The sequence below is a fragment of the Zonotrichia leucophrys genome, chromosome 14 (genome assembly GCF_028769735.1).
Source record: "Zonotrichia leucophrys gambelii isolate GWCS_2022_RI chromosome 14, RI_Zleu_2.0, whole genome shotgun sequence".
Classification (NCBI taxonomy): domain Eukaryota; kingdom Metazoa; phylum Chordata; class Aves; order Passeriformes; family Passerellidae; genus Zonotrichia; species Zonotrichia leucophrys.
Window position 1 is genome coordinate 6,475,117 of NC_088184.1, and position 27,880 is coordinate 6,502,996.

Consider the following 27,880-nt stretch of genomic DNA (forward strand, 5'->3'; position numbering starts at 1 on the left):
AACAACAGGAAGAAAACCCAAACCAATTATTAATGAAAATATTTGAAAGTGCACACAAAACTTCCAGGAAGCTCAAATCCATTTCTAAGTGTCTGATACTTTCAGTACTTATTCCCTCCACAGTAGATAAGACACTGTGCTGTTGAGAGCAAAGTTTATAAATGAAGCAAGTACCTCAAAATGATGGAATGCAATTGCACCATTGCAAAGGCCAGAAAGTTGTTTGTTAGCAGATTCTCCACTGCAAGCAACCTGTTGATGTTGTCAACAAAGCACATTCAGAAAATTAAGAAAAGCAGGTAGAACTAAAATTCAAAGGAGCAAGTTACAAAGCTGCTTTAAGGATCAAATGGATGAAGGCACCAAAACATAGATTAAAAGTTAGAGTTCTGTTTCCAAAAGATAAACAGTTTAGTGTTTAGTGCACTAAATACATTAAAATAAATGGCATGATTTCTGCAAACCTCTAGTACACGTGGAACAATGTCCATCAGTCCTCCCACATCATGGTGAAGTGAAAGAGAAATTTCTATAGCAGTGTCAGTGGTTTTCTTCTCTATTTCAATCCTGAGCTGCTCTGTCTCCACTGTGGTTGTTATCCCTGCAGCAATCTTTCTGGAGAAATTCTATGCACAGAAGAAAGCAAATCATGGAAAAAAACAACAACTGGGAAAGGCAGAGTGTGTTGCACTGTGCTTAAACATCACAGCCTGTGTCAGGAAGGCAGCACTGGTAAAATAAAAGTGCAAATTCATCAAGGCAGCCTCATTTCAAATAGAGACTGTAGTGTTATGCCAGACCTTCTAAATGCAGTGTATCAATAATTCCTTCTGGCTCCAAAACATACTGAGAGCATTCAGTACCCTGAAGGATTTGAGCCCTCAGGCACAAACAATTAAAGCACTGGAACTATTAAAAAGCAAGGCAGAGGAACTGTTCAGAATTCTTTGCACACCTCTGTGTCTCACCCTACCACAGAGGTTGAAGCCACTCAAATATAACATGTGAGTGACTTGAGCCTTTCAGCAGATGTCTGAGATAGCAAAGTATTTGAACTCTTCTTTTATGAAAAGATAATCTGCAATACAATAGAGCTGTAACATTCACAGATCTATAGCAGAAATGCAGATGCAGAGAAGAGTGGCCAAGCAACACCATGCCAGGAACCATGGTCCATAATGCTTCTGGGGGTAGAAATTTCCAAAGGGAAAGCCATGCTAAACACTGTTCTGATCTTTAGCAACCATCCAAAGGATGACACCAGGACCAGTTAAATTCAGTACCAGAGGCAAGATTTAGGCCTGGTGGTCCACTTCCCATTTATAGGGGAAAGATAAAATTGGACAAGAGAGCAATGCAGCAAAGCATTTCACTTAAATGAGAACTGAATGGAGCATCTCATTTAGTCTAGGTTCAGCTCCAAGAGCTCAGATGACAGGTCCACAGTATGACAAGGAGGCAGACAACACCTTTCTTTCACTCAGTAATTTAGTACATCTCAAAAAAAGAGCAGCTTCTAAAATAAAAATATAGATTGCATAGGAAAAGCCTAGAGTTATTATATATACACAAATGGTCCTGCCAGAAATTAAACTTTCACAGGCAGAACTCTTCTTACCTCATAATAGCCAGCAGCTTCTAAAACAAAAGGGATCCCATGTTCCTTGATCTTTGAGATGTTGTGCTTTAAGCTCACAGACAGCTGGGATGTTGGAGGCTCTGTGGCCACTCTGTGCCCCTCAAACACAGCAAGCATCCTGTCACTGCCACTCTGCAGGGCTATGGCAATGCTGTGGTTTCCTGTGCCATGCTCACATGTGGCAGTAAGAATGCCATCCAAAGGCAACCCTATTGACAGGGAAGGAAGTAAAATCAACACAGCACTTCTGGGTTGTCATTACAGACTACAAAGATGTATTACAGATCAAAAGAAGCCTTCTGTAATTTTTCATAAGAAAACACACACCTTTATATAAAGTGTGATCACTTCACTGATATTTATAGAAGGACATTACCTACCAGGTGAAAATCATATTAAAAAGGGACTGCTAAATTAAAATGTGGCAGGTACTTTGGAAATCAAGAACTTTCCTTCTTTTGATAAAGGATATTTACCAATTGGTACTGTGTCCAACTCCAGTAGTCAGCTGTCAGAAAAATTCAGAAAATATTTATTCTGTCCAAAGGAACCCATGAAAATTACTGATAACTCCAGTTCATGAAAATCCACAGCTTTGCTTAGGAAACCACACTTGGCATAAAACTACACTTGGAGGAACTGGTTAGCTTAGATGCTGTGCAAGAACACAGATGTACAAGAAAGAAATAATTTACTCTGAAATATTTCAAAACTCTTTGAACTATTTCTGTGTCAAATTAATTTTCTCAACAATATTCAAAAGAATGCTGCTAAGTCTAGAACACATTTTGTTCTGGTGGGGAACAAACACAACTCATCTGTTTCCACTGATCAGAAGTCATTTAGATAAATTCACCTTATTAGAACACACCATCAAGTCAGATTTTGTTCCTACCTGCATCTTTTAAAAAGTCAACATTATGTGTGAAAGTCCCACTGACTCTGCTGTGCCCATGATCCATGATATTGAAAAAATCTACAGAAAGAGCCTTCTCATCCACCTGGAAGCTAGCTAGCCCCCTTTTCTTCTCTTTACTCAGTTCCAGGTGTCCTTTCAGTCTTGCCTCCCCTGGGATTGCCTGACTGCCATTCTGAACCATGGCAACAGTGAGATTGTGCACAGTGGTATTCCCAAACACATTCCTGTTCCTGACTTGCAGTCCATACAGTCTTTGGTTGACCATCACATTGATGTTACCTGTAACAGGCAGAAATTATTACTGTGGAGAGAGAGATTCTTGGGACAGAAATAGTCACAGTTTTAGAAATAATGTATAAATTAACCATTACTTTAATACCAGGAAGAAGTAGAAAAATTTCCATTTATTACACTAGATAAGTTTGCCTAATCTAGAGAGCAAAGCAGTTCAGTGTTGAGGGTTTTTCTACTAGTGAGTGTCTGTGTTTAAAATAAATTACATTATAGTATTTCTGGCAGCTGTTCCTTTTTATTCACCAAGCTTTGTGTGCCCTTAGGCCCTGTACTATACTGCACTCCCTCTGAAGGAAAATTTACAGATGGATTGTGACCTAGTACTTGTGTAATTGCAGGCTAATCAATCCCTCCAGAGCTCTGCAGTGACCTACTCCACCCATGGGGCCATTCAAAGGAGTGGGACTCTCAAGTCAGCCCCCACATTTCAGAAGAGGAAAGAGGCCACCCACTATTTCCTTTAATCCATGAAAACATGAAAAATCCAAACTATGTTACTGAATCCAAACTATTTTCACTGAAAAATAATCTCAACCCAATGACCCAGGGTTGATTTTGCATGCTAAGTACTCTGTTCTGCATTATACAGAATCACAGAATGGTTCAGGATAGAGAGACCTTAAAGTCCATCTTGTTCCAACCCCACTGCCCCAGGTTGTCCAAAGCCCTGTCCAGCCTGGCCTTGAACACTTCCAGGGATGGGGCATCCACAGCTTCTCGGGGCAATTTGTTCCATTGTCTGATCACCCACACAAGAATTTCTTCCTACTATCCAATCTAAACCTGCCTTCTGTGAGTCTGAAGACTTGTCCAAAGTGCTTCTCCAGCTCTCTTGGAGTCCCTTTAGGTACTGGAGGGGCTCTGAGGTCTCCCTGGAGCCTTTTCTTCTCCAGGCTGACAACCCCAGCTCTCCCAGCCTGGCTGCAGAGCAGAGGGGCTCCAGCCCTCTGATATCTCTGTGGTACACAGGTACACATTGCTCTTCTGTTGGGGGCCCCAGAGCTGAATACATTCTGCAGCCCAGGAAGGATTCCATTACAATTAAGCAGTGTCCTTAGATAGCTGCAGGTTAGAACAAAACACAAAGGAACACAGTACCGTCATGAATGTTGTTTTTGCACTTCAGTAATCCATCCAGAGAAAGGAGATGAGGTATGGCCTTTATTCCAGTAAAAGTGTGTTGGACTCTTCCATTCAGGGACAAAACAAAACCAACTTTCTGCTCCCTGGCTCCCATGAAATCCACTTGAAGCCTATTTTCATTAAGCTTCAAGTCAGAAGACAACAGAAGTCTAAAAAGACAGACATAAAATTGCCAGTAAGATACTTTTATGGTTGATTCAGGATTGTCAAGACAGCCCTCCTCACTCAAAGCAGGATCAATGAGAGCAGGGTGCTCAGGAGTGTGTGTGGTCAGGTTTGGAGTATCTCCAAGGATGGAGACCCCACAGACTCTCTGGACACTCGTTCCAGTGCTGTGACTCAGGCCATCAGATGCCTTGCAGTCAGCACACACGATTCACCACATGTTTATAAATCCCTCAGTAAAGCTTCCCACATTGGCAGACTAATTTTTCTTTAAATTTCTTGAAAGCTTTTGTTATGGGTCCTAATAAAAGAAAGAGCTGGGCAGACTTTGAGTTGGTAATGAAGCTTCTCTGTCACAATATGAAATATCTCTTTGGTGCTGATTTAAAAGCAGCATTTGAGAACCCAGTTTAAAAAATAATTTCAAGTGTCACCAGCATTTGAGTTTGGTAAATGAACCAACAATATTTCTTTGCATCTTGACCCTGAATTGAATGGTGTTGGAGAAACATGGCACAGCTTTTTAAGGAAACCTGCTGGAGCAACAAAAAGTTCCATTTTCAGTGTTAAGTATAAGATTGAGACACAATTTTCACATGGCCTTCAACAAAATACCCACTAAACTGTCTGACTTTCTAGACTCAAGTATACTACACAAAATACCTAAAAGTGAGGCAATCACTCCAGTTTTCATAGTGTTAGACATCCCTCCTAGAAACTGGAACCCTATTGGAAGACTGATGACAAGTAAAACCTCAGTGAAAATCCACTCCATGGGAAGAACAAAACTACACAGTTCAGAGAAGTAAGATTGATTCCATCAGTCAGTAACTGAAGTCTGTACAGATTGCATCCTTTTAGCTGTTCTCCAGAAACATTTAACAGTTTATTTTTGTTTGTATTCTCCCTGTAAAACAAACTCTAAACAAACTGTCATTCCAAAAATTTTAAGTGCTCTGTTTTCTTTCCTGTGAACTGCAATAAATTGCTCTCTTATGGCTTACCCTGGTATTTAAACAAATTAATGCCCTTTTGGAAACCCAGAACTGCAAGCATACTACAGAACCACGTGAAATACCCTTCTTGGAATATTTTATCTATTTTTAGTATTACTAGTAAATCTAATGTGCTTCATCTAAATTGCAGTAACTTCTGATTTCTTTAACTCTTATTTTCTCATTCTCCTTATCCCATCCAATTAGTAAACACTGGGACCTCGGCAGAAGTTCTAAAATTCTTCATTGCATACTTTTGTATTTGTGACATTTGAAAAATCAGCTGAAACTTGGAGAGTCAAATTGCTATTTCCCATCTCTGCCACCTGAGAGCTTTCTCCAATACTTTAAAAACCTTATAATAAACACTGGGAAGTGCCCTTTTCCACTGGCATAACTTGTACTATCTGTTCACTCAAAGTTCTCTATACAAAGTCCTTCAAAAGCATCTGGAACACATTAACACAACTTATACCAACTTATGAAACATGAGCAGAAGTATTTCAATAATAGGGATAACACAGGAACTGGCATTTACTCAGTGGCCTTGCTGCAGCCATAGGAAAGTAATTACATTTAAATTTGCATTCCAGAACGTTCCTCAATTAACCAACATTCTGATTTCTCTACCTTGATGGAAATATCTTGCTCATGAGCTGGAACTGTACTGATTCTGGATTTGTCAGGACTGTTTGATGGAGAAAAGCCCTCAGTTCAACAATTCTGGCATTCCTCCTCTTTTCATTGTTCATATCAACCTCCAGCATCAGCATTTCCCTTCCATTGGAATGCAGGTGAAGGGAGCCATTGACATTGTTCTCACCATAACTCTTCAGGGCTGCCTGGGCCTGCACACAGAGAAAAAGGAGAGCAGGACATTAAGGATCTCAGATTATCATACACAAGAATGAAACATCAGCCTGAGCAATGAGACTGCAGACAAGTTGGGAGTGGACAAAAGCAGAGAGGGGAGCAAAGGGGGAAAGGAGCTTTTAGCTCTCATCTTTGTTTCTCATAATCTAACTAATTTTATTTGGCAATAAATTAAATTAATATTGCCCAAGTTGAGCCTGTTTTGTCTATGAAGGTAATGGGTAAGTGATCTCCCTGTCTTTATCCCAACCCTGTCACAACAAAATATGAGCTACATTGAATTTTAAGTACAATTTAATTAGACATTAAGAGTTTTCTGAATTTCAGCCAAAACACAAACCAACTATTCCAACCCCAAGTAGCTATCTAGCCAGAACAAAATCTAAGCATCAAAAGTTAACTGTTTCCCTAACAATTTACACCTCTTCACTATAGTCATTGAGTGTACAAACTGCAAAAGCTTCAAGTTGAAGCAACAAGACTGTAATGACCAGGGGACTGACCTGTGAAGACGTGTTCTTGTTGATGATGACTTTTACACTCACACCACAGTCCAAGTGTTCCAGTTTAGTCTGCCTGGAGAACAGCTCCCCACTTAGGGCCATTGCTTGTGGAAACTCAAGCTATTTGACAAGGTAAAGTATCAGAACAGAACATTGCATTCCCCCCCAATTGCCTCATGTGATTTAATGTCTCAACTTCTAGCACAAAGTGGGTGATGCATATAAGCAAATGTGCATATCAAATTTTACCAGTTATATCCCAAGATACTGAAAAATATATTGAAAGCAGTAAAAAAAGCATGCAAAAAGGCCAATGTGTGCCTTACAAAGCATTATTGACACAAACAATTTATTCATAAGTGAACCTGCTGAGATACCTACAGTTATTTGTCAGGGCCGGGACTTGATTGGATTAGGACATTTACCAGCAACAAACAATTATAATTCTAAAGACAACACAGTCAAACAGTCAGCAAGACATAAAAAATACCAAAAATTAAACCCACCCAGTACCTGGAATGAGTGTGTCACATCTATGTGTAAAAGATGTCTGAAATCTGCCTCACTGGATTTGTCCTGATACCTCCCTAGAAAACTGAGAACATCTTCCTTATTCACCTTTAAGACAGTCTCAAGCTCGTGCTTCACCTGTGTAAGAGTGGGAGTAAGCAAAGTGCACTGAGCATTAACCCTGTGTATTATGGAAGGTCAGAGAAGTCATCCCTACACATCATGAAAAATGAAGGTTTCAACTTATTACATTTTGGCTCAGAATGAAAAACAAGAGAATAAGGAAAAATAGCTTAAAAAATACATTTGGTAAGAAAGATGAATAGACACAGCTAGATAAGGGTGAGAACCCTGAATCCATTCTATCCCAGTACTTGTTTTATTAATAACATTCATGCATAATAACATTCTAAAAATAATATTTCTAGTATTCTTATCATGGATTACTACACAACATATTATTATACAAAATAAAGGAGGTACCAAGGACATAATCACCCTCTGAAAATTTTGGTTGCAGTAACTCTGTGGTGAGAAACTAAAGACCTATAGCAAGTGAGGTCTGAAAAGACAAAGTGTAAATAAACAGATAATTAATGTCTCCTAACTAATCTAATGGGAAATTTACTCACATTTTGATGACTTAGAGTTAAAATGCACATTTCAACATCTTTGGGAAACATGCTGTAGTTATAAGGATGAGTTAAGCCAGCACAAATCTAAAAAGAAGTTTGAGAAAAAATGCAAGGACCATAAGTAAAATGGCATTTTTCTCCAGTAAACCACTCATTTACAAGCTGCTTTGGTATATCAGACTACAGGAAGTTTTTGGATAACTCACATAGGGGTTTTCAGGTTGGTAACCAAGTATGAGAGTCTGAACTGTTTCCTCCACTCCATTTATCAAAACTTTTGTTTCCATGAAATAGTGCTTTTGCTTTTTGTCAACAGTAAATGTCTCCTGCAGAAAGAAGCTCTGCAGAAAAGGCACTTTAAAAGGATGCCTGGAAAAAACCCAAGAAATAAACAAAGTGTAAAAGATCTTAATAGACAACTACAAAAAGAAATCATGCAGAGTTCAATTTGAACTCCAAAGTTATCTGCTACCACCAGGGTGTCAGGTATAGAAGCAAAACACATGGGACTGGACATTTAGGAAACTACAGAGCATAATGACAATTTATACAAACTCCACACACTAGCCTGAATTTTTGATAGAGTTTCCATCCTGGATTTGGTAAATGCATGGGAGAAGGTTCTGCTCTCAAGTTCTGACATGCACAACCAGCACATACACCTTCTACACCTGCATGGCCAAGACTTCATTTCAAATAGGGAGTGTCCAAAAGCTCCTGGCAGGTTTGAAAATTTCACCTATCCACATTTTATGCTTTATGCAGAAACAGTATCTACATGCCAAGAATCCTGTGCAACAGAAGTTCAGCACTGCACAGCTCCAGGAGTAGTTTACTTCAGTGTAATGGTTTATGGACTTGATTAAATATTTCTGCACATTTACTTAGTCAGACCTCTTGGAAGCATGCACAAACCCTTATAAGCAGACACTGGACTGCCTTTACACATGTTAGAATACCTGGTACAGCTCTTCATTTACATATTTTTCTACTGAAAAGCCACCTCCCAGTGTTTTAGTTATCTCTAAGCTGCACAGTGGCTCCTAAGGCACTCCTGTTGATGCTGCTGTGCCTTAAGAAAGCTGAGATGTCCCCAGAAGTGATCCAGATGTCTCTAATCTGAGCACACATTTTTAATAAGGCCTTCAGGCTGGGTTTTAGTAATGGATAATGAAGAGAGAAATTTCAGGGACAGCCAGCATGTAGGAGAAGTGTACTCATTCTCATCAGAAAATGGAAATATATTCCAAAACCTAAACAAGATCATTTGTTACATGTTCTAAGAGGATACCTCTGGCTTTAGAATGACTATATAATGCCTAAGGACTAGGAAAAAGGCACAGAGAATCAGATCTGGATTTTGGAACTTCTCACCACACACAAGTTTGGACACACCATAAATCCTGCTGTTTTCAGGAAAGGAGGCTATCTGCCTGGCTGAGCTGCCAGCAAACATGCCACAGCACACATGGGCTGTTGCCTGTAACAGGCCTGTTCATTGTCATTTCAACAAAGAGGCCAAAACCTAATGGATGCAAAAAATCAACCCATGAAGCTGCTGTACTTGAGCAAGTTCAGGGAACCAGATGGGACAAAGAACAGACTCTGTGCATGTGCCACTCTCACTTTGTAAAGCCCAGAACATTTCCTAAGAGCACCAAGATGCACATTAAATTTAGGCCAAAACATTCTTAAAAGATAGAGATAAGAATACTAAACCTGAAATGGAGGGTTGCACGTTTCTGATAGAGCATCTTCTCCTTCCTCAGCTCCTTTATCTGACCTTCGCACTGCAGTACAACAGGCTGACTTTTATAATCTCTCCATACAATCTTCACAGAAAAGTTTGTCTTCTTAGGCTGCACTCAGATCATGAGACCAGAACAGGAAAGGGCAATTGCATCAGATTTACTGCATTCATATTCAGGAACCTCAATATGGAAACCATGTTGTTCAACAGGATGCAGCAAGGCTGTCACTTCACAGACAAACCATTTCTGCTGCAGTTTAAGTCCAGATCTCCGTTAATCTCTCAGAGGATTAAAAGTGCCATCAGTAGAAAACTGACTCCAGCAGAAGACAAATGCCCATTAATGTATCACTTGAGTGGCACCTACTTGAACACAGGCAAGCTCTGGTACATAAAAAACCAAACTGGATTTTCAAAGCATGGAAAAAGCATTTTCAAAGCTATGTTTAGAAAAACACTTTTTAAGACTTCCTTCAAGGTGTGAGTGGACCAAAGTAACTGATCAAAGAACCTCTTTTGAGGAGAAACTGCTGATTATCCTTCCTGTGCCACAGACATCAACAAAGCAAAAATTATTTTAAGACTAGAAGGGATGTAGAGATTAAAATAGCCTATAAACCTGGGATGTTACCATGCTCACTAACAGACAAGAGATTCTGATTCTCCAGGACAGCAAAATCTTCTACACCTCTCATACATCTTCATCAAGTTGAGATTACCACATCTCCAGCTCTCTTTCTAGTCACACTGTCTCTCTTCACCCTCTCCTCCCTGACTGACTGGGCTCTCTAATAGGTGAGAAGTACCCCAGACCATGCCACACAAGTTTTTGTTTTCTTTTTGAACCTAGATTTACACTGCAGCCTGTCAAAAGAGACAGAAATAAATGCATTACGGGAAGGGTTTAAGTTTCAACACTAGCAATAACATCTTTCAGGAAGAGAGTGCTGAGTCAAAAAAAAATTGCTTTTGTTTCTCTTTCTCACCGTTGGCAGATTCTGATAGCTGGCTGTGAAGTTAAATTCCTGTTTTGTACTCTTTATCTTAAAGCAGAGAAGTTTGGCTCGTTCATTATTCTCCAAATGAATCTCATTCTTCACGAGCTGATTCCACAGAGAGACCATTTCACTATAGCTATGCAGAACATTCCTCCCAAGATGATTAACTGTGGATGCCTGAAAAACAAAGACATTATTCTGGCTGAGCCAGGACAGACAGCATTCCATTGTGCAGCAGCACAGCACAGAGGTGACAGAATGATCACTTACAAGAACTATTAGGAATGTGTGCCATCTTTTCCATTATCAAAATACCCCAAATTACCAGACAGAGTTCAAAGTTTATTTTATCTCCTCCAAACAAGAGAGAGACAAAAAGCTAAATAGTTGATGAACACTTTTTTCTCATTCAAGAATGTTTCTCACATTTCTCCATGACTGTGCCTGAGGCAGTAGTGACCTAAGGAGGAAAAGCTGATAAAGGAACATCCTAATCATAAACATAAGTCAAATTGCATAGTGACAGAAGTCTACCACATTGCCTAATGAACAGCAACTATGATTAAATTAGTTTTAAATCTCTATGCATATCACAGTCTAAAATAAATGAGGAGGAAGCTTAGAAACCACAGAGTCCTGTCCCCAAAGCCATACACCCTGCAAAGCACCATGTCACCCACCTGCAGGTATGTGGTAGCTGGTGTGTAAATGTGAACTTTTCCTTCCTTCTCATTGCCTTGGTCTTTATAGAATAGTTCCAGTACAAGGTCTTTAATGGAGAGAGCCCTTGCAGCTGTCAGCTGGGATGTCAGTAAATAAGCAGAATGCTGAGGCTGGTGCAGTTTGTGAGCTGTGTACAGGTAGAGCCATGGGGTGTCTATGCTGAACCCACCTGCAAGGGACATACATTAAAGCTGACACAAACATGAGATTTCAGACTACCTGCATTCTAAGTCCACATCAAGGCTGATAAGATCCAGGGGTTCCAGAATGAAGCTAAAATGCTATTATCAAACTTTTCTCTTCCAATTGCTAAAATCTCTGGGTTGGATATAATCAAACTAATGTCCTTCACTTGTGTAAATGGAACTGCTGGAAGAGGCCAGCCAGGCTGTGATAGGTTGGAGATTTTGAAAACTCAGCTGGACAAAGCCACAACAGATGTGATCTATTGCTAGAAACAGCCCTGACTGGAGCAGGAAGCTGGGCTGGACAATCTCCAGGGTCTCTCTCTTCCAACAAACATCTTTATCATTCTGTTGCACTCACGCAAAACTGCTCACAAAAACCTGGCAGCAGCTTCCAATGCCTGCTTTTCTAATCACAGACTGGAAATGGTTTGTGGTACTTCACCTTCCCACTTCTTCAGGCCATTTCTGGATGCATCCTTCCACTGCAGCCCAGCCACAAATGGCACATGGTCATTATACTGCACCTCAAAGTTGGTGCTGCTCTGCAAATACACCTGAGAGGTGTGCAAGTGCTGCAGCTGGATTCTATAATTCATCTGTTTTTCCAGGACTTGCATGGTAAACTGGAAAAGAAGTGAAGCAACTTTAAATAAAAACAAGATCCCATTCTCAGGGCTGTGTAAGTTACACACACAGAAGCAGGAAGGTCACAGATTCTGCCTTTGCACATTTGCCATTCACTCTATAGATTTTCATGCATGTTCACCAGTTATAGACTGAAGTTTCTTTAATATGCATTTGTTACAACTACAGGAGAGTCAAAAATAAAAATGCTGTAATATTCTGAGTTGTTATAACCTGTGCCCTCCTTCCACATTGTGTCACCAAAGCAGCTTTCATAAATCTCTACAATCATTTTATATGAGTTAATAATGCAAAACCCTCAGAGCAAATTACACCCCAACTTTTCCAGTATTTGCAAAATTTATCTTCTAGCAAATGTCAGAGATTCAGCGTCTCTGAGCTAAGACCTCACCAAGCTCAAAATTATTAGGTCTGGGTACTTGCCTTATATTATTAGTACACATCATACTTTTAAAAAAAAGGTTGTAATAAAAAAAATACAAAATTTATTATTAGTCTGTCTGTTAAATATTTGAAGTGAAGGTCTTACTTTTCAACCATCACTATTACCTCCATGAAATAGCTGACTACAGATGAACTGGAACTGTTCTTAAAGGCTTGGCTGATCAGCACTTTCTTCTTGTTGTTTATTTCATCCCAATGTTTCCCATAGTTCACTTCCATCTGGGAGGAAATCCAAGATGCAGTCACTTCATGTTTCAGGTGAACCTACAGAAGAGGGCATTGCCTTTTTGCTGTGATCTCTTGCTGCTGTTGAGAGCCCTGAGTACAGGTGCCACAGGGGTGCCCAGCACAGAGTGCCTGGCCCAGCACCCACCTGGTGGCTGTAGGAGGGAGCCTGCCCGCAGTGAAGCTCATGGCCCAGCTCCAGGCTGTAGGAGCCCCGGGCACCCGTCTCCACCTGAGCTTTCTGCTGCGTGTGGCACTCGTGGCAAGGGGTTTTTGCCTCTCCTGCTCAAGTTAAATCACAGTTACTTATTCAAGTAAATCAGAATTAATCTTTCAAAATGTTTATATAAATATATATAAATCTGGCACTGGCTTCAAGAGTTCTACTTTTCAGAACATCAAAGTGAGATTTGTTTATTTTTACAACTATATCCTTGTTGATTTATCCTATAAATGCACAAACTTCATTATTTAAACAGAATTTTACCTGGTTGAAGTAAAAGACCTACAAACTAATCATGATCAAGCTTGACAGCTTTCTTGGTATCACAAAATGTCTGATGATTTTCTGTTACCACCTAGCTCCCAACACCATGACATTACACGACATTTCATCTTTAAAAAAAATCCAAAAAACTTCCAGCCTTTCTGGACATTGAGAAGAAAATTACAATACTGAATTTGAAGCTCCAACTAATAACTAGGAATACTTTTTAAAACTAAAAATCCAGTACTTCAGCACAGAAGTATTTGCTGAACACTTCAGGTGGAATAGCTGTCAAACCAGGTTTGAACTGAAGTGTAACTATGCTCCAAGTATCTAACTGCACAATTTCATAGCTACAGCCAGGCATCTTAAGGTAGTGTTTAAGTGTTCAGGTATGTTTTCTTTGCTGTTTATAAAATGCTGTGATCAGCATGCCATTTTTTAGCAAAATTATGGGGCTATGCCTGTGTAGGTTTAAGAAAACTTTATTATTCATATTGCTACCTACTCTCTGAAGGTGCAACAGAATTAGCATAAACAATCCCCCTGTAACATTTAGCATGATTAGCTACTACAAGCATTCAATACTTTGATATAACTGCACTGATGTTCACCTGCTTTGTCCCACCAAATTAACACAATTCCTATATTGCAACCAGGGGAGCAAAGCCAGGCTGCTTCCTAGAAACCACCCCTCATATTATTGAGTGCATGCATGCAATCATCTGAAAACACAAATTAATTAGGAGCAATTCTCATTGAAAAAGTGATTTTTAATCTAATGATGGATATGCTTATGAAAAGCCCGTTAAAAAAAAAATTGGTTTTATTTGCAGACTCAAAGAGTAAAGTATATCCAACTGAAACAGAAACTTGTTCCAAGTTTCAGATCACAGTTTAAAAATTAACTGAAATCTTTCTACTGTGCTCTAAACACAGAGGCAAATCTTGTAGGAAAAATGAGTAATACAGAATACTTTTACTTTCCCTGTTTTTCAGTGTACCTAGGAGTCCATATTTAATCTGCAGACCATGAGACCACAATCCCTCACGCTGCTGGAGAAGAGCAATGGCATGAACTCCAAGAACACCTGGCAGGTGGGTCTCCCCTTCCAATGAGTATTGTCTCTGCTTACCATCAACCTTTTTCTCCAGAAGTCCTATAGAAAGAAGAGAAATGATTATGCAGTGATAGAACTTGAAGTTACTTCAGCTAGTTAAAGGAATACTACAGTGGGGAAACCAAAAGGGCATTCAGTCTCTCCACCATTACGAACTCCCTGTGTAGTGAACAGATTGAAAGACAGAGCTGGATGTTCAGAAAGTGTCTTTCTTCATCTCCACAGACAGCCTGCAGACCACACTTCTCACAACCTGCTTCAAGCTTATTGAAATGCATGCAGCCAAAGCTGCTTCTCAAAGGAAATAAATTCAGACAGACAGACCTTTTGATTAACTAAGCCCTAACGTGTGAACATGTGGATGTTCACCTCCAATAAAGTCAGAGCAAGCCTGTGGCTTTGCAGCAGCACAGCTGGTGCAGCCAAGTTCTCAGGTGCTGGGAGTTTGAAATCAGACCAGAACTGGCTTGGATACAGTCACTGGCAATCCATGTGAAAGCTAAGGATGAAAACTTCACCAAAAGATCATCCACCAAAACACAAACTGCCTTCTGCACTCCTTAGTTCTGTTTGAAAGTACCATGTAACCCTATGACATTTCAGTCAAAAATGAGAGCTTTAGACATAAATTACTGGTTTATTTCACTGTATTATTTTAATTTTAATGTATTGATGTTATACAAATATTAAGGCTCTCTTTCTAATACTTTCTCTTGTATTTTCCTCTTAGCTTATTTATGAGAAAAAAAGTCTTCAAGATTTTTAGAACAGCAGGTCTTAAGAGACATTCAGCTACAAATATGTGTCTCTGCACTGTTTTGTACTAATAAAAGTGAAAAACAGCTGTTATTTTTTGGCATGTTTTTATCAAGTAATTCCTTTCATCTTATTTCGTCTACCCTTTCCAACAGTAATTCAAAACAGACTTATTTTAAAATTTATTTTATTCTGAAATATATATATTTGTATTAATTTATGCAGGATAGTAATTTTAAAAAGGAGTCCTTATGGACTTGAAAGAAATTTAAGGAATAAATGTCCAAAACCATGCAACTCTAACAAATAACAGCTGCAGAACTTGCATTTATATGGCAAATACTTACTGTCCTCTAACCTGAAAGAAAGGCAGCATCCTTCAACAAATTATGCAGAGATACTGAAAAAGCTATCTTCTTGCCAAGCTGTTTAGTGATGTTTCCTGACAAAATGATAGGACTGCTTTGCTTTATCAGCTTTACCTCCAGCTGGGCCATGTATCTCTGCTCTCCACTCAGCACCTGCAAATCTGCCATTCCCTAGAACAAACAAACAAATCAAAAAGCAAACCTCAAGCTGCTGAACAACATAAGTGAAGTTTTAAGAAAGCAATAGTATAGACTTGGGTGTTTCAGAAATGAGATGAGAGGAGGAAGAAAAGACATGTTTTTCAAGCCTAAAACTTGCCATTGATAAATAATGGGGAGGAAGGATGGATTTGTTTTTCCAGTTACACAGAGGTCACAGTGGTGCAAGATACTACTTCCTTCAGCTTCTGCTGGTTTTAGGACTGAAATCACTGCAAATGTTACAATACCAGGCCAGAAGTTAATAGGGTGTTACTGAAAATATTGGCGGTCTCACAGAGTTTTAGGTTGAAATTTAGCACTGAGGCTATCTCAAAAATATGTAATAAGGAGAACTGGTAATTCCTCTGATGGATTGCTCACAAAACTGTTTTTCAATATGTGTATTTTCCCTGCCTTTCTTTTTTGTGCTTTTATGTAAGTATTCATGCTAGAAGGAGACCTTATGAAATGCAAACATACCTTAATGTAATACACATCTCGGTCATCCACTATCAGCTCCAGGTGTCCAACTCGGGAACTTTTAGAGAACTCAATCCTCCCTTGGAGAAAAAGAAAACTTTACTTTTTCTTTACTGTTCAGTGATGCTTCTTAAGACTGAACTTGAAATGATAGCTGTTCTTTTTATAAACAATAGATACAGAGAGATTAAAAACATAAATATCAGTCAAAGAAGAAAAAGTTAGGATCAGAATTTGCAAAGGCATTTTGCAAAGTGTCTTCAGAATAAACTAGTAATTTTGAAAATATATTCTGAGGAGAATAATTGAGAAGAGGTAAAGAAGCTGTCTCCAACAAAACCAGCTTAGTTCTGGAATTGATTTATGCACTTTAGGCCTGTGCTAAAACTTGTAAGTTGTGTTGTGCTGTGGAGACATTTCAGGAGCTCAGAACACTGTGCACACAAAGCTTTGCACAGTGTTGGTAAAGCTTCCTTGCAATCCATTTGGAAATAACCAGGATCAAAAAAAAAAAAAAAAAATCGGAGTGGAAAATTCTAAATACATGATATGGTAGAATACATCAACACAAAGCATCACTTGACCAGCACACCAAAGCAGCTGCAATATGTTGCAGCTATATTATTACCATTAATTGATCAGTCTATATTTCCTCAATGGGTTTTGTAGATTCTGAATTCTATGGTACACTGTGATTAAACTGTTATTTTTTATTATAATGGATGACAATATCATAGTCAGTACTTCAGTGATTTAGCAACAACTAACTTCATCTCACAACTAACAGAACACAGGAAATTGAAACAGTAAGGCAAGATCAGCATATGTAAAAGATGTCAGAACAATGCACCATATTCTTTAGCCTTCAATTCATCAATCCTGGTAACAGCTTTTTCTCTAACATGACTTTATGAACCAGGTACTGAACCTGTGATTGTGCAAAATATAGTCTTAACCAAGATGCAAACCCCAAATTGGGAATAGCTGCTTCCTAAAGCAGCAAACTGAACAGTTATCACATAGTAGTTTCAGCATTAGGTTAGTGAGTGAAATACGCTGATATTTCTCAGTTAATTGTAATGCAGTTCTCCTAACTGATATTAGCTGATGATCAGGCTCTTAGTTGAAAAACCTACCATCAATCTCAATTTTTTTCTTGGGTTGCATAAATTGGATTCTGAATTTCCTCTGTGGGACACTAAAACTTAGGTCAACACCAATATCTCTTTTCAAGTCTGACTTTGGAGTCCCAAGGAAGAAGTGAAAGACAGCTTCACTAGGGATCCATGAATTCTCCTGAAAGAAAAAAAGGATAATCACATTATTCATTAGCACACCATTTACAAAACAAATCTCCCACACTGAGACAAGAGATTGTTTGTGTGTGCTGTTTTGTAGATAAAAAGAGTATACACCTCCTATCAGCATCAGCAATTTGTGTCCAACATATCTTCCCATATATTGGGAATGGAATGAACAATAACACAGAGTTTGGAATGCAGAGGGTTGAATGTGCAGTACTGAGATCCACCAGAACAGCAAACTGCAGCTAAAGGCAGAGCCCAGCATGCCAGTGGTACCTGAGCTATGTGGTCATAGGCAGCTTCCACCACGTACTGCTGCAGGCCTCTGTCCTGCTTAGTTAATGTCACAGCCACTCTCAAAGGTCCACTGAGGGGGAAAACCAAACCACTGGCTGGGTCAGGATAGGACAATGCAGAACACAGCTGCCAGCCAATAATCTCAGATACTAGTGGAAGACAACAGTTGAACATTCAATTAGAACAGCAAACAAAGAAAACACAAAAATTAACATTGCACTGTAGAACTTTAGAAATAATATGTGAAAAAAGAAACTCTAGTGAATAAAACAATCTGTTATGGATATTTCAGAATGCCTTTCTAAGACAAACATAATAGCTGGACTCACCTTCCTCCCTAGTGCAGGACCTGCTCTCTGTGTGGTCTTGGAAGACATCTATATCCTCTGTCTCATCCACCATTCTGTAGTAGAGTTTAGAGCTACAACCAAGAATTTTGAACAATAACTTAAAATCAATTATGCTAAAGTTACAGCAATATTTAAAGAAAATTGTCAGTTATATTCAAGAAAGTTAACAGTTACTGTTTTTGAAGATGCCCGTGCTTAATCTTACCTGAAATTAATTATCTCCATAGATTCTTCTGGAGTGTTCAAGAAAACTTTGAGCTCTTTCCCCTTCTTCACCTGGATCCCCCCATCAAGACTAGTAGATGTCCTCATTCCTGTTAACCACTTTAGGCCAGCTTGTCCCAGAGTCCCCACAATTCCCATTTGGACAGAGAGCTGAACAAATGCACTGTTGAAAGATTCATGTACATGAAATAGAGTTTCTTTTTAAAGCACTTAATTTAAACCTCTTCAATAAATACACAGCATTTAATGCTGTAACACAGTATATTCTGTGATTAAAATCATGAACTAGTTTTGTTTCAGGAAATAACTGAAAAGATTGCATGTACACCAACACACACTTTCTAACATGAATTATAGTTTTACTGTGTCTCATAAGGAGGAGATTTGAATGCAGCTTTCAGCATGAAATATTAAGATAGGGAAAACAATTAGAATTGAGTATCACAGGGCAAGTTTCTCTCTGTACAGCGCTTAGTAAAGTTTAGTAACCCATTCAGTATGTACAAAAGCTAAAATAGCCAGGTAAGGAAACACAGGGTTGAATCCTCCACTGGTTTGTGCATCCATAACCTGTAAGAGCATTATTTGATCCCAATAAAAATCCCCTTGTCACATGTAAAACATTCCAAAAAAATCATCTGCATCAACAATTCAGGAGTCTGATCTAGAGACAGAGAGGAATAGTCAGCTTAGACCAGTACTGGAATAACACAGTGAGAGTTCAAAATCAGACAGGCAGGACAGGAAAGCACTGCTGCCCTTACACCATGGCAACCATTCAGCAACAGAAAGATGATGACTGCTTTTGTTCTTCAGGAATCTCCTAATTAATTAATAGACACAAAACTTTCACAGCAGGAATTGCTACTTTACATCAGGGACATGTGAAAGGGACACATTTGCAGCATTTAATACCTTGGCTTGATATATCCATTTAGAAAGAAATTGGACTGTTGTTTGAAATCAGCATTCCCTTTTATTTTTACGTTGATTGCTGCTGAGGCATTGACTGCCAGTTGAACAGGAAAGCCTGAAATTGCTGGAAACTGCAGCTCTTCAGTGGCCAAGCTCATCCTTTTATTAAACTGGACCTCCTGCCCCTGTGGTGAACAAAACCCAAACAAAACCCAGAATATTATTTTGCATAATAGAGTTAGCATTCAATAAATTTGTCAGATATAACTTTTGACTGCATCTGTCTATTGTAAAAGTGTTTTTACCTGAGCTGATCTGGGACACAAAGAAGAAAGCAGCCCAAAGCCTGCCTATGGCCATGGCATGAGTCAGACACCAGTCCTACTCTAGTTAAAAAAAGAATTTGCATTTAAGCATGGATGGATTTGAATGAGAGAAGTAAGAACCATTAAACAGCAGAACAAATCTTGGCCTAATGTACTGAATGCTGTTTAAACCAACTATACACTGGTGTCTTTTAGAGTTCAATTTAGAGAAATAACAAGCAATATTTTGTATCTTTAACATATCTGTCAGAAGGCAGTTTCTCAAGGTATTTACTTTGAAATAGAAAAAAGGTTCCTTTTACCTTCAGAAGTTTGACAGCCAACTCAGCCAGATTTAAGGAATAATGTTTCATTTGTTTTCTTAAATCTTCACAATTTAAGAAGCTAAGTTCATTTCCAAAGATTTTCATGCTTAGCTCACATTTCAACGCCTCCTTTCTTACTGTCCTCTCAGTGAACTGACATGGTAAAAAAAAGAAATCAAAAGGAAGTGTGTTATAATTTCCTTTCAAACTCACAATAAACAATTCCTCAATGCAGGCTATGCTATTAGTAAAGAAACATTATTCTCCCTTTTACAAGTACTTTGGAGACCACTTCAGACCCTGGATTAGCAGCTGTTCTTTCCAGCAACACTTCAGCTCCACAGCACACAAGCTGCCTGTACTATGGACACTGGTCATAATAGGACAGCCAAAGGAGAAGTATTACAATACATACCCATAAGTAGATGAAGCTTTGAAAAATACAATCTCAAAACAACATTAGGGATGCCTTGATTGCTAAATCAACTGCTAGAAAGTAAAAATTTTACATTTTCTGTCCTTACAATTCTACCATACCATAGCAACACAATATCATGAGCTTACTCTCTAAGAAGAAACCCTAAGAAGATGAGTCCAAGAAGAGAGATCATCTAAGACAAACTAAATGAATCACAGTTCCTGATTTTTCCAGCTAATACATCAACAACTGAAGTCAATTCTCAGAGCTTCCCTGTTGTGTACATAAAACATAGCTCTCTCCAAAAATGAGTAAATTCACAAAGCCTCAATGTAACATCTGACATCAAACTGGGAAGTCAGATTGCAAACAACAGGACTCAGGAACTCAACATCAAGCAGCTGTTTACAGTGCCACAGCAGTCAATCGACAAAAGGACATCAGCATAAAGGGACCAGAGCTCAAAATAATGAGAGGAAGCCCAAACACAGGCAACATAATCCCATGGCTGAGTGTCATTGTTTTGAGACAATAAAACAATCTGAAAAAAACCCTAAAGATCTGGCTCTTTGCTGCTCCGTATTTTCTGCAGCTGTTAAGTTCTCTGCAAGTGAGCAGATTGAGTTACATGTGCTTTATGCAAAGGAGTCCCAGTGATCCAGAGCATTTGCCCAGTGTGAGATGGGGCCCTGTGTTTGACTGGAAAATGTCATTAATTTTTCCAAGATCTACAGATTCAGTTACCTTTTTGACTAATTCATTCATCTTACTGTATTTTCTACCAAGACAGTTTTGGTTTGTTTTTCTCAGCTTTGGCTTGCCAGACTTGCTCACAAGATGCTCAGTGGGGCTGTAGCGCTTCAAAGTCGGGTTCCTCTGCTTGACCTCTTCTGCTGTCTCCACTGCAGTTTCTGATTTGTGGTTTCCTTCTTTGGTGTTTCCAAAAAAATAGTCACTGAAAGTAGAAGATTTTGGCCCAAACCCCTTCTCTATGAGAGTTTCAGCATTCTCCAATCGTACACCAACCTAGTGAAAAGCATGCAGCAGTCAAAAGCCTAACAGTGACATGTATAGGCCACGGTCAGTTCTAAAGCAGAAAAATCAAATATACAACCAGATATAACCAACACAAAAGATTTGGAAGGCAAGATCACAGTCTACCAAGTTTAGCATTCTACCTCCTTCAGCATTCAATACTGGATATTCCAGTATTAAATCTTCCCCAAAAAATTAGATATGTAAAGCTCAGTCCAAAATAAAAATACTTTTTCCTTCAGGTATTAAGATCCATTTACACCATAATGGGCCAAAAGGGGATACTGCTATTTTGGCATGTTAAAAACTGTATTTTGGCTGGAAAACAATAACACATCATTTTCATGCTCTGAAATAAGATTCTGTTTGGAAGTTTGCTTAAAACAGAATTACTAACATAGATAAATCCAGGGTATGTAGCACTGAAAAAAAGTTTTGTTCTCTTGCAAGCTTAAACTTGAGCTCTGAAGGCTACATTAAATACTTTCTTTTTTTCATGTGCACATTGTTACCTGGCACAGCAGGTAAAGATGATGAGGTTACAGGCAGGTCATTGAAATGTGCCAAGCACTGGAAGGTCAATGGCACTGGAACAGTGACTTCAGCTAAGTACAAATGAATCTACCTCTGAATTAAAGCAATGGTGTACCCAAGGCAATCCATTTCCCACTGTACATCAAGAAAAGGAATCTTACCATCCTAAACAGGAGCAGTGTCTCAGGAAGCACTGACTTTAATGTTTCATTTGAATCAACAAGAGCTGAGTAGAAGTCACTTTCCTAGAGCAATAGTGCTTTTATTTTGACTAAGCCCATTACACAAAGGGCTCACCAGTCTGAGACAACTGTGCTACAGCACTGAAAAGCACATTTTGCTAAAGGAACTGCAATAGGAAAGCAGAAAATGCTTTGTACTTCAATATTCCAAGTGTCACTTGAGAAGGGGGATAAAACACTCCCACAATTAAAAAATCCATAAACTTGCCTCCAGGAGATTTATAGCCTGTCCCATGAAGTGAACAGTCAAATTTGTCATGACTGATCGTGGTAGAAAAGATGTAGGAGAAAAGACCACTGATGCTTCCATATTTGCACCTGCACCAGCTGCAATAGAAAATAGATGTCTGTTAGCTGTTCTCATATGTTTTGCAAAATTCATAATTTTTTGGAAACTGTTACTCCACTCAATAAGAAGATGGTGAATGAAACATTGTCAACAGGTGAAAATATTTAACTTTTTAATACAGCAAAGGTTTACTGTAAGTAACTTCCAGTTACTGGAATTCCATATTTACTGGATATTACTGGGTATTATCTCACTAACATCAAAAGGAAAGTATTTATAGTGCATAAGATACATAAATGCACTGGAGGAAATGGACAGAAAATTAAAATGTAACTCTGAAAAACAACATCTAGCATTTTCACTGAAAACAAATGAACAGATAGTGAAACAGAAAGGAACTAGTTTGACTCTTTTCTTATACCAAGGACAGCACATGGATTAGGAGAAGAAAAAACAACCCAGTCCCCAGTGGCTGCAAAGGAAGTTAACTAAGGAAGGAATTAAAAGTTGATGTTCACAAAAGTAATCTTAAGTGTTCATTGGTTCTTAGTGTCCTCTCTCACAAGAGGCAAAGGTGTATGGTATCTGGTTTGCTGGAAATGCATTTCACATGCTCCAGTGTAGGTCAGAGCAGAATCAAGCTTACATTTGCATATTTGGATAATATTAAATCATAAAAATCAAAGTTCTCTGAAACAATATGTAAAGGGTCAGAAAAGCCATGTGGGATGTTAATAATCCATATGCTGCAAAGTATTAAGTTCTAAAACTGCACATACCTGAGTGAAAGGTGACATCAGAGTATGAGGAGTATTTCCATGTCTCCCAGTCAAAATCTTTGCTAAGGATTTCATCAGGAATAGAATCTCGAAGGTGCTCCTTCAATGGGTCATCTGTCTCCAGGAGCTGAGTGAGATGACTCCAAACAAAGGAGCCCACTAAAATCCAACAAAGAAAAACATGTGGAAATCAGAGAAAAATTACAGGAGCCTTAAAAACAGATACAGCAATTTTTTTTAATATACCTCCATTAATTCTATTTTTTATATACCACCATTAATTCACCATTCCCCTAACCACAACAGAATCCATTCATTTTCAGCATGATTAGAATCAGTCTGATGCACCTACTGCAACAGCACCTTAAATAAAAAAATGCACATACAATTAAACAATTGTGATTAAGAATTAGTATTTCTGCATGACACTGTGGAGTCCCAGCTTGGCCATGTATGTGATGTGTGATGGGGGGCAAATATTTCCCAAATGTAGTAGTGTAGTTCCTAAATAGAGGCTTTTTTGCCTCCTGAAGATAAAAGATATTAGGCTCCAGTGCTAGTTCAATGCACAGACACTGAATACTGATGTAACTCCATTTTTCACAACACAACTTCTTTTCAAATTTAGTTTTCTAATTGTGGAACTAAAAGCTAACATGTGCCCCACTCCTTCAAAAGCACTCGTTATTCAAAAGTTTATTATATAAATTATTTAGCTGTCACATCAACAAATGACAAAGAAAATAAATTAAGAATATTCATGAGTACTGCATTAAATTGTTTATTACACACAACATTTTGGATGGACTTGTAGAGCTCCTTCATAAAACAGACAAATTAAATTTTCTGCATGCAGTCCCCAGGAGGAGTCACTGAGGGCACACCTTGACAGGATTTTGGAGGTGGATGCAATTTCTCTCTGTCTGAACTCTGAACAGAGGGGAATGAGTGCCCTCCAAACCACAAGCCACATCAGCAGGTGAACACAATGCTGAGCCTGAACTCACAATCACTGCAGGAGACACTGGTCCGGACACAGCATCCTGGGAAACGGATCCCAGCTCCAAGGCAGAGCTGGCCAGGATCCAGACACAGTGCAGACAGAGCCTGCTTTCATCTGCCTGCAAACAATCTTACAGAGACCTTTCTCACGTTTGCTTCTTCTTGACAGATGGAAATGCAAGGGATTAGTCTAGAGGTATCCTTCACTGAATGTCATGAAACCATTTTAGAAAATCGTAACATTTTTTTCTGCCACTTGGTTCTTTCTCAACTTAACAAAATACAATTTGCAGTCATGAATTTGTATTTCTAATGCACTGAGCATCTATACATCCTTCTCAGGAGCCTTCAGTGAATGAAATGTTGCCAGTAGAAGGAACTAATTCTATGAAAAGTCAGTCCTTACTATTGCTAAACTAACAGTATCACAATTTGAATATAAAATGTTACAAACATACAAACAATTATTTAGAAACAATCTACAAAGCATTGAGATGAAATAAAAATTGACATAGATTGGTACCATTACACCTGCAAAGTAAATGTCACATTGAAGTATCAATTAGGAACATGTAAGACTTCAAGGCTTGGCTGACCTTGGCTGGATGTTTCTTTCAGCAAAGTCTTTTGTACTTGTTTAAATAACTCTTCATGTGGACATTTCATTGCTATATAATAAGCAGCAATTCTTATTTCCACATCTTCGCTGGTTGCTTGATACAGCTGAACTAATATAGCATTCTAAGAGAAAAGCACAAAAAGATAAGGACAATTATGATTCCCTCCCCTGGAACACCTTTTCCCACTGAAACCCACTTTCAGGTCTTGGTGGGTTTTTTGTTCTCAAAGAGCTATTGCCACGTTTATACCTTAAATAGCCTTATACCCAACAAAGCCACTTCATGTAACATGGATACAAATGTATGTACATATTGTCTATACTACCCTATCCACAAATTTCCTGAACAAATTGTCATTATGACCTTGAATCCTACACAGACAAATCTGTACAGGACTCTGCAACACAGAGCCTCCCCTGCCAGCACAACTGTTAAGGATGGTTTTATCCCACCACATGGGAGATGTGTCTGTTGTACCTCTCACGTGCTGCAGCCAATACACAGACAACAATGGCCATGGCATTGTTCACAGGCTATTAAGATCATTACTTTTGGTCTCAATCAAAGAGCAGGCCAGCAACAAATTCATTCTGTTCAATATTTTCCCAGTAGCAACCAAGACAATTCCTGGTAGTTCACAAAAAAAAGTTAAGAAACCAGTGACTGATACTACTAACATTTTTATTAGCATTTAACAGCCCCAGTCCACTCAGTTCATTTGCCAGACAATGATGGGGTACACAACAACATACAGACTTGATACTTGGAAATGTCTAATGAGCAACACCAAGCTTCATCACTGCAGAACAAGTGAATCACACCAATCCAAGCTGAAATTAAATTTTAAAAAGCCATAGAAAGGTGTTTCTCCAAGTGCAAGTCCATGTGGAGCTTGTCATTCATCTGGAGCAGGACAGCCCACTTTGCCCAGGCCAGCACTCCTGGCTTTGCCATTCTTCTAAGTATCAAGGTATTAAAGATAAACAAGTCTTGAACTTTCTCCCATTAAACCACTTAACAAAACGTTCTAACTGTGGCAGTGTATTGCAAATCACAACAAGCTTCTCACATTAATACTTCATGTTTCAGAGATTAAAACAGTGAAACAGACTATGGGAAAAATCAAATCCTATGGATTCTCAGCCATAACCCTTGCAGACAGAAGGCACCCAACTGCAGTGCCTAATTAAGAAGTCCCAAACACTGGATGTGTTACCTCAACTGCAGCAAAGCTCATTATAGGTTTGTTATCTGGGTGGTTCTACCCTCTCCTCCAACAGCAGAGGGGCTCTGCTGGAACATCTCTACACTTATTCCTTATCCATTTGTGTGTTCTGTAACTATTCCAACAAGTCCCAAATCACTCACCCTGAGGGAGCAGGGAAGGCGCCGGAAGGCCTGGACGGCGGCGAGGCGGATTTCCATGGGATGGCTCCTGAGGGCAGCGCACGAGCTCAGAGCAGGAGCCAGCGCAGCCGCTGCCAGCCCCGCGTTCCCGATGGCTTTCAGCACCAGCTGCAGCTGGAAATGCACAGCAAGGTAGGACAGAAAGCTCTCCAAGTGTTGGCAGCTGTACATTGAATTTCATGGCACTAGCATTTTCTGGGCAAAAATCTGTTTAAAATGATTACTGGTGATTTGGGGAGTTTACTGCAGGTCCCGTTGTACCACTAATATCCTGGCTTTACAGGAAGGACAAGACAAATATGGACCATGTGGCACTTGTAAGTATACTTGTAAGGGAGAAGACAAAAATATTTTTTAAAAGACTACATTGCAACAGGAAAGCAAAAGTCACAAATTTTATGTACTGGAAAGGTTTTTCAAGTACTTTGATATTTTGTCCCTTTTGATCACAGATATTTTGGCATTTTAGTGATTCAACATAGATTTCTGGACACAACAGCTAAATTAAAATATTAATTTGTCAACAGATATGTGTTCTTCGTATTGCTCAATGGTAAGAAGTTCGCTTCATCAGGAAATCCAAGGCTTTTCTTTATTTCCACACACAAGAATACCCATACTGATAGGTTCTACTTGTCAGATTACAAAATTTTATCAGCTCATTCTAGCAAGAAATATTCATTTACTAAGCTTGTATTCATGGCTGTCTGGAAATCCAATGAATGCCATTTTCATCAAACAAGTTCTAGATCGTCAAGGGAACAGAAAAGTAAAGCCCTGTATCATGTGCCTCTGTACAACCAATACCTTGCTGAGATGTTCTGGATTTTGCACGGTGCAGTTTCCTCCCAAAAATTTCCCAAGAGTCCTCATCACACTCTGCACAGCAGGTACAACACCACAGGAGCTGTGAGCTGAACAAAACCTATGTACAAGGGCAGTTACTCCCAAGAAGCAGCTCTGGCCTGCTCTAGGTGACTTCAGCAAAGGCTGTAAACAACCATAAAAAGAATGAGATGTTTCAGAAAAGTAATGAGAATTGTGACATACCACAGATTATAAATGTATCAAAATATTTACAAACTCAAATTCAGCCTCAACAAAATTACCTGGACAAAGCTTTGTATAAATGTATGAAAAGGACTATTACTGTAAAACACAAAAACTATGAGCCACCTAGATTAATTACAAATTAAAAAAGAAAAAACAGCATCCACTCACAGCAAGAGATTCAATCATGCCTGAAGTGGGATTAGGAATGAATGCAAATGACCAGAAGAAATATTCTACTTTGTCTTCTTCAACTTCTCCAGAAGCTATGAGGTCTTTCATTAGCACAACACATGCCTCTGTGGCACAAGATGGGAGAGCATCTATTAATGGTTGCCTGTAACACAAGAAAAAAGTACAAAAACACCCTTAAAATGACCAAAATACTTAAGAATCACATAACAAGTACATTGAGACTGGGCTTCTTTCAAAGTAAATAAATGTCCAGTGGCTTAACAAATTCCAGATTCTACAGAAATCAATATTACCTTCTGGTATAGTGGCCTTACAGAAATATGTTTCAGACAGGATGTGATGGAAGTGCATTGGTGTTTCAATAGTACCTAAGCAGATTTTCAAGAAAATATTCAGTTGCTTTCTCTGAGAATTAAGCCACATCATATCCTAGGTTTGACTTCTAAAGACTGAGGTACCTTAAAGCACTGACTTTTTATTAAGGTGATTTTTGCCTTTCATTTCACCTGTAACATGAGTAACAAA

At 38.9% G+C, this 27,880-nt stretch overlaps 1 protein-coding gene across 1 annotated transcript in view; it reads right to left on the minus strand.

The window, feature by feature from the left end:
• Nucleotides 1-27,880, minus strand: part of LOC135454311 (uncharacterized) — a 73,498-nt gene that overhangs the window by 30,670 nt on the left and 14,948 nt on the right. Inside the window, exons 10-40 of the mRNA XM_064726306.1 lie at nucleotides 27,332-27,497; nucleotides 26,918-27,100; nucleotides 26,072-26,224; nucleotides 24,680-24,824; nucleotides 23,082-23,240; nucleotides 22,222-22,340; nucleotides 20,947-21,228; nucleotides 19,782-19,937; nucleotides 19,154-19,338; nucleotides 18,219-18,401; nucleotides 17,993-18,084; nucleotides 17,643-17,812; nucleotides 17,199-17,358; nucleotides 16,063-16,142; nucleotides 15,372-15,552; nucleotides 14,141-14,296; nucleotides 12,798-12,931; nucleotides 12,530-12,688; nucleotides 11,778-11,958; nucleotides 11,105-11,316; nucleotides 10,413-10,601; nucleotides 9,396-9,535; nucleotides 7,883-8,045; nucleotides 7,674-7,760; nucleotides 6,532-6,651; nucleotides 5,786-6,003; nucleotides 3,951-4,144; nucleotides 2,535-2,837; nucleotides 1,619-1,848; nucleotides 465-626; nucleotides 175-252 (exon numbers count right to left, since the gene is read on the minus strand). Of these exons, the coding sequence (XP_064582376.1) occupies nucleotides 175-252; nucleotides 465-626; nucleotides 1,619-1,848; nucleotides 2,535-2,837; nucleotides 3,951-4,144; nucleotides 5,786-6,003; nucleotides 6,532-6,651; nucleotides 7,674-7,760; nucleotides 7,883-8,045; nucleotides 9,396-9,535; nucleotides 10,413-10,601; nucleotides 11,105-11,316; nucleotides 11,778-11,958; nucleotides 12,530-12,688; nucleotides 12,798-12,931; nucleotides 14,141-14,296; nucleotides 15,372-15,552; nucleotides 16,063-16,142; nucleotides 17,199-17,358; nucleotides 17,643-17,812; nucleotides 17,993-18,084; nucleotides 18,219-18,401; nucleotides 19,154-19,338; nucleotides 19,782-19,937; nucleotides 20,947-21,228; nucleotides 22,222-22,340; nucleotides 23,082-23,240; nucleotides 24,680-24,824; nucleotides 26,072-26,224; nucleotides 26,918-27,100; nucleotides 27,332-27,497 (5,140 nt within the window). The remainder of the gene's footprint in view (nucleotides 1-174; nucleotides 253-464; nucleotides 627-1,618; nucleotides 1,849-2,534; nucleotides 2,838-3,950; nucleotides 4,145-5,785; nucleotides 6,004-6,531; nucleotides 6,652-7,673; nucleotides 7,761-7,882; nucleotides 8,046-9,395; nucleotides 9,536-10,412; nucleotides 10,602-11,104; nucleotides 11,317-11,777; nucleotides 11,959-12,529; nucleotides 12,689-12,797; nucleotides 12,932-14,140; nucleotides 14,297-15,371; nucleotides 15,553-16,062; nucleotides 16,143-17,198; nucleotides 17,359-17,642; nucleotides 17,813-17,992; nucleotides 18,085-18,218; nucleotides 18,402-19,153; nucleotides 19,339-19,781; nucleotides 19,938-20,946; nucleotides 21,229-22,221; nucleotides 22,341-23,081; nucleotides 23,241-24,679; nucleotides 24,825-26,071; nucleotides 26,225-26,917; nucleotides 27,101-27,331; nucleotides 27,498-27,880) is intronic.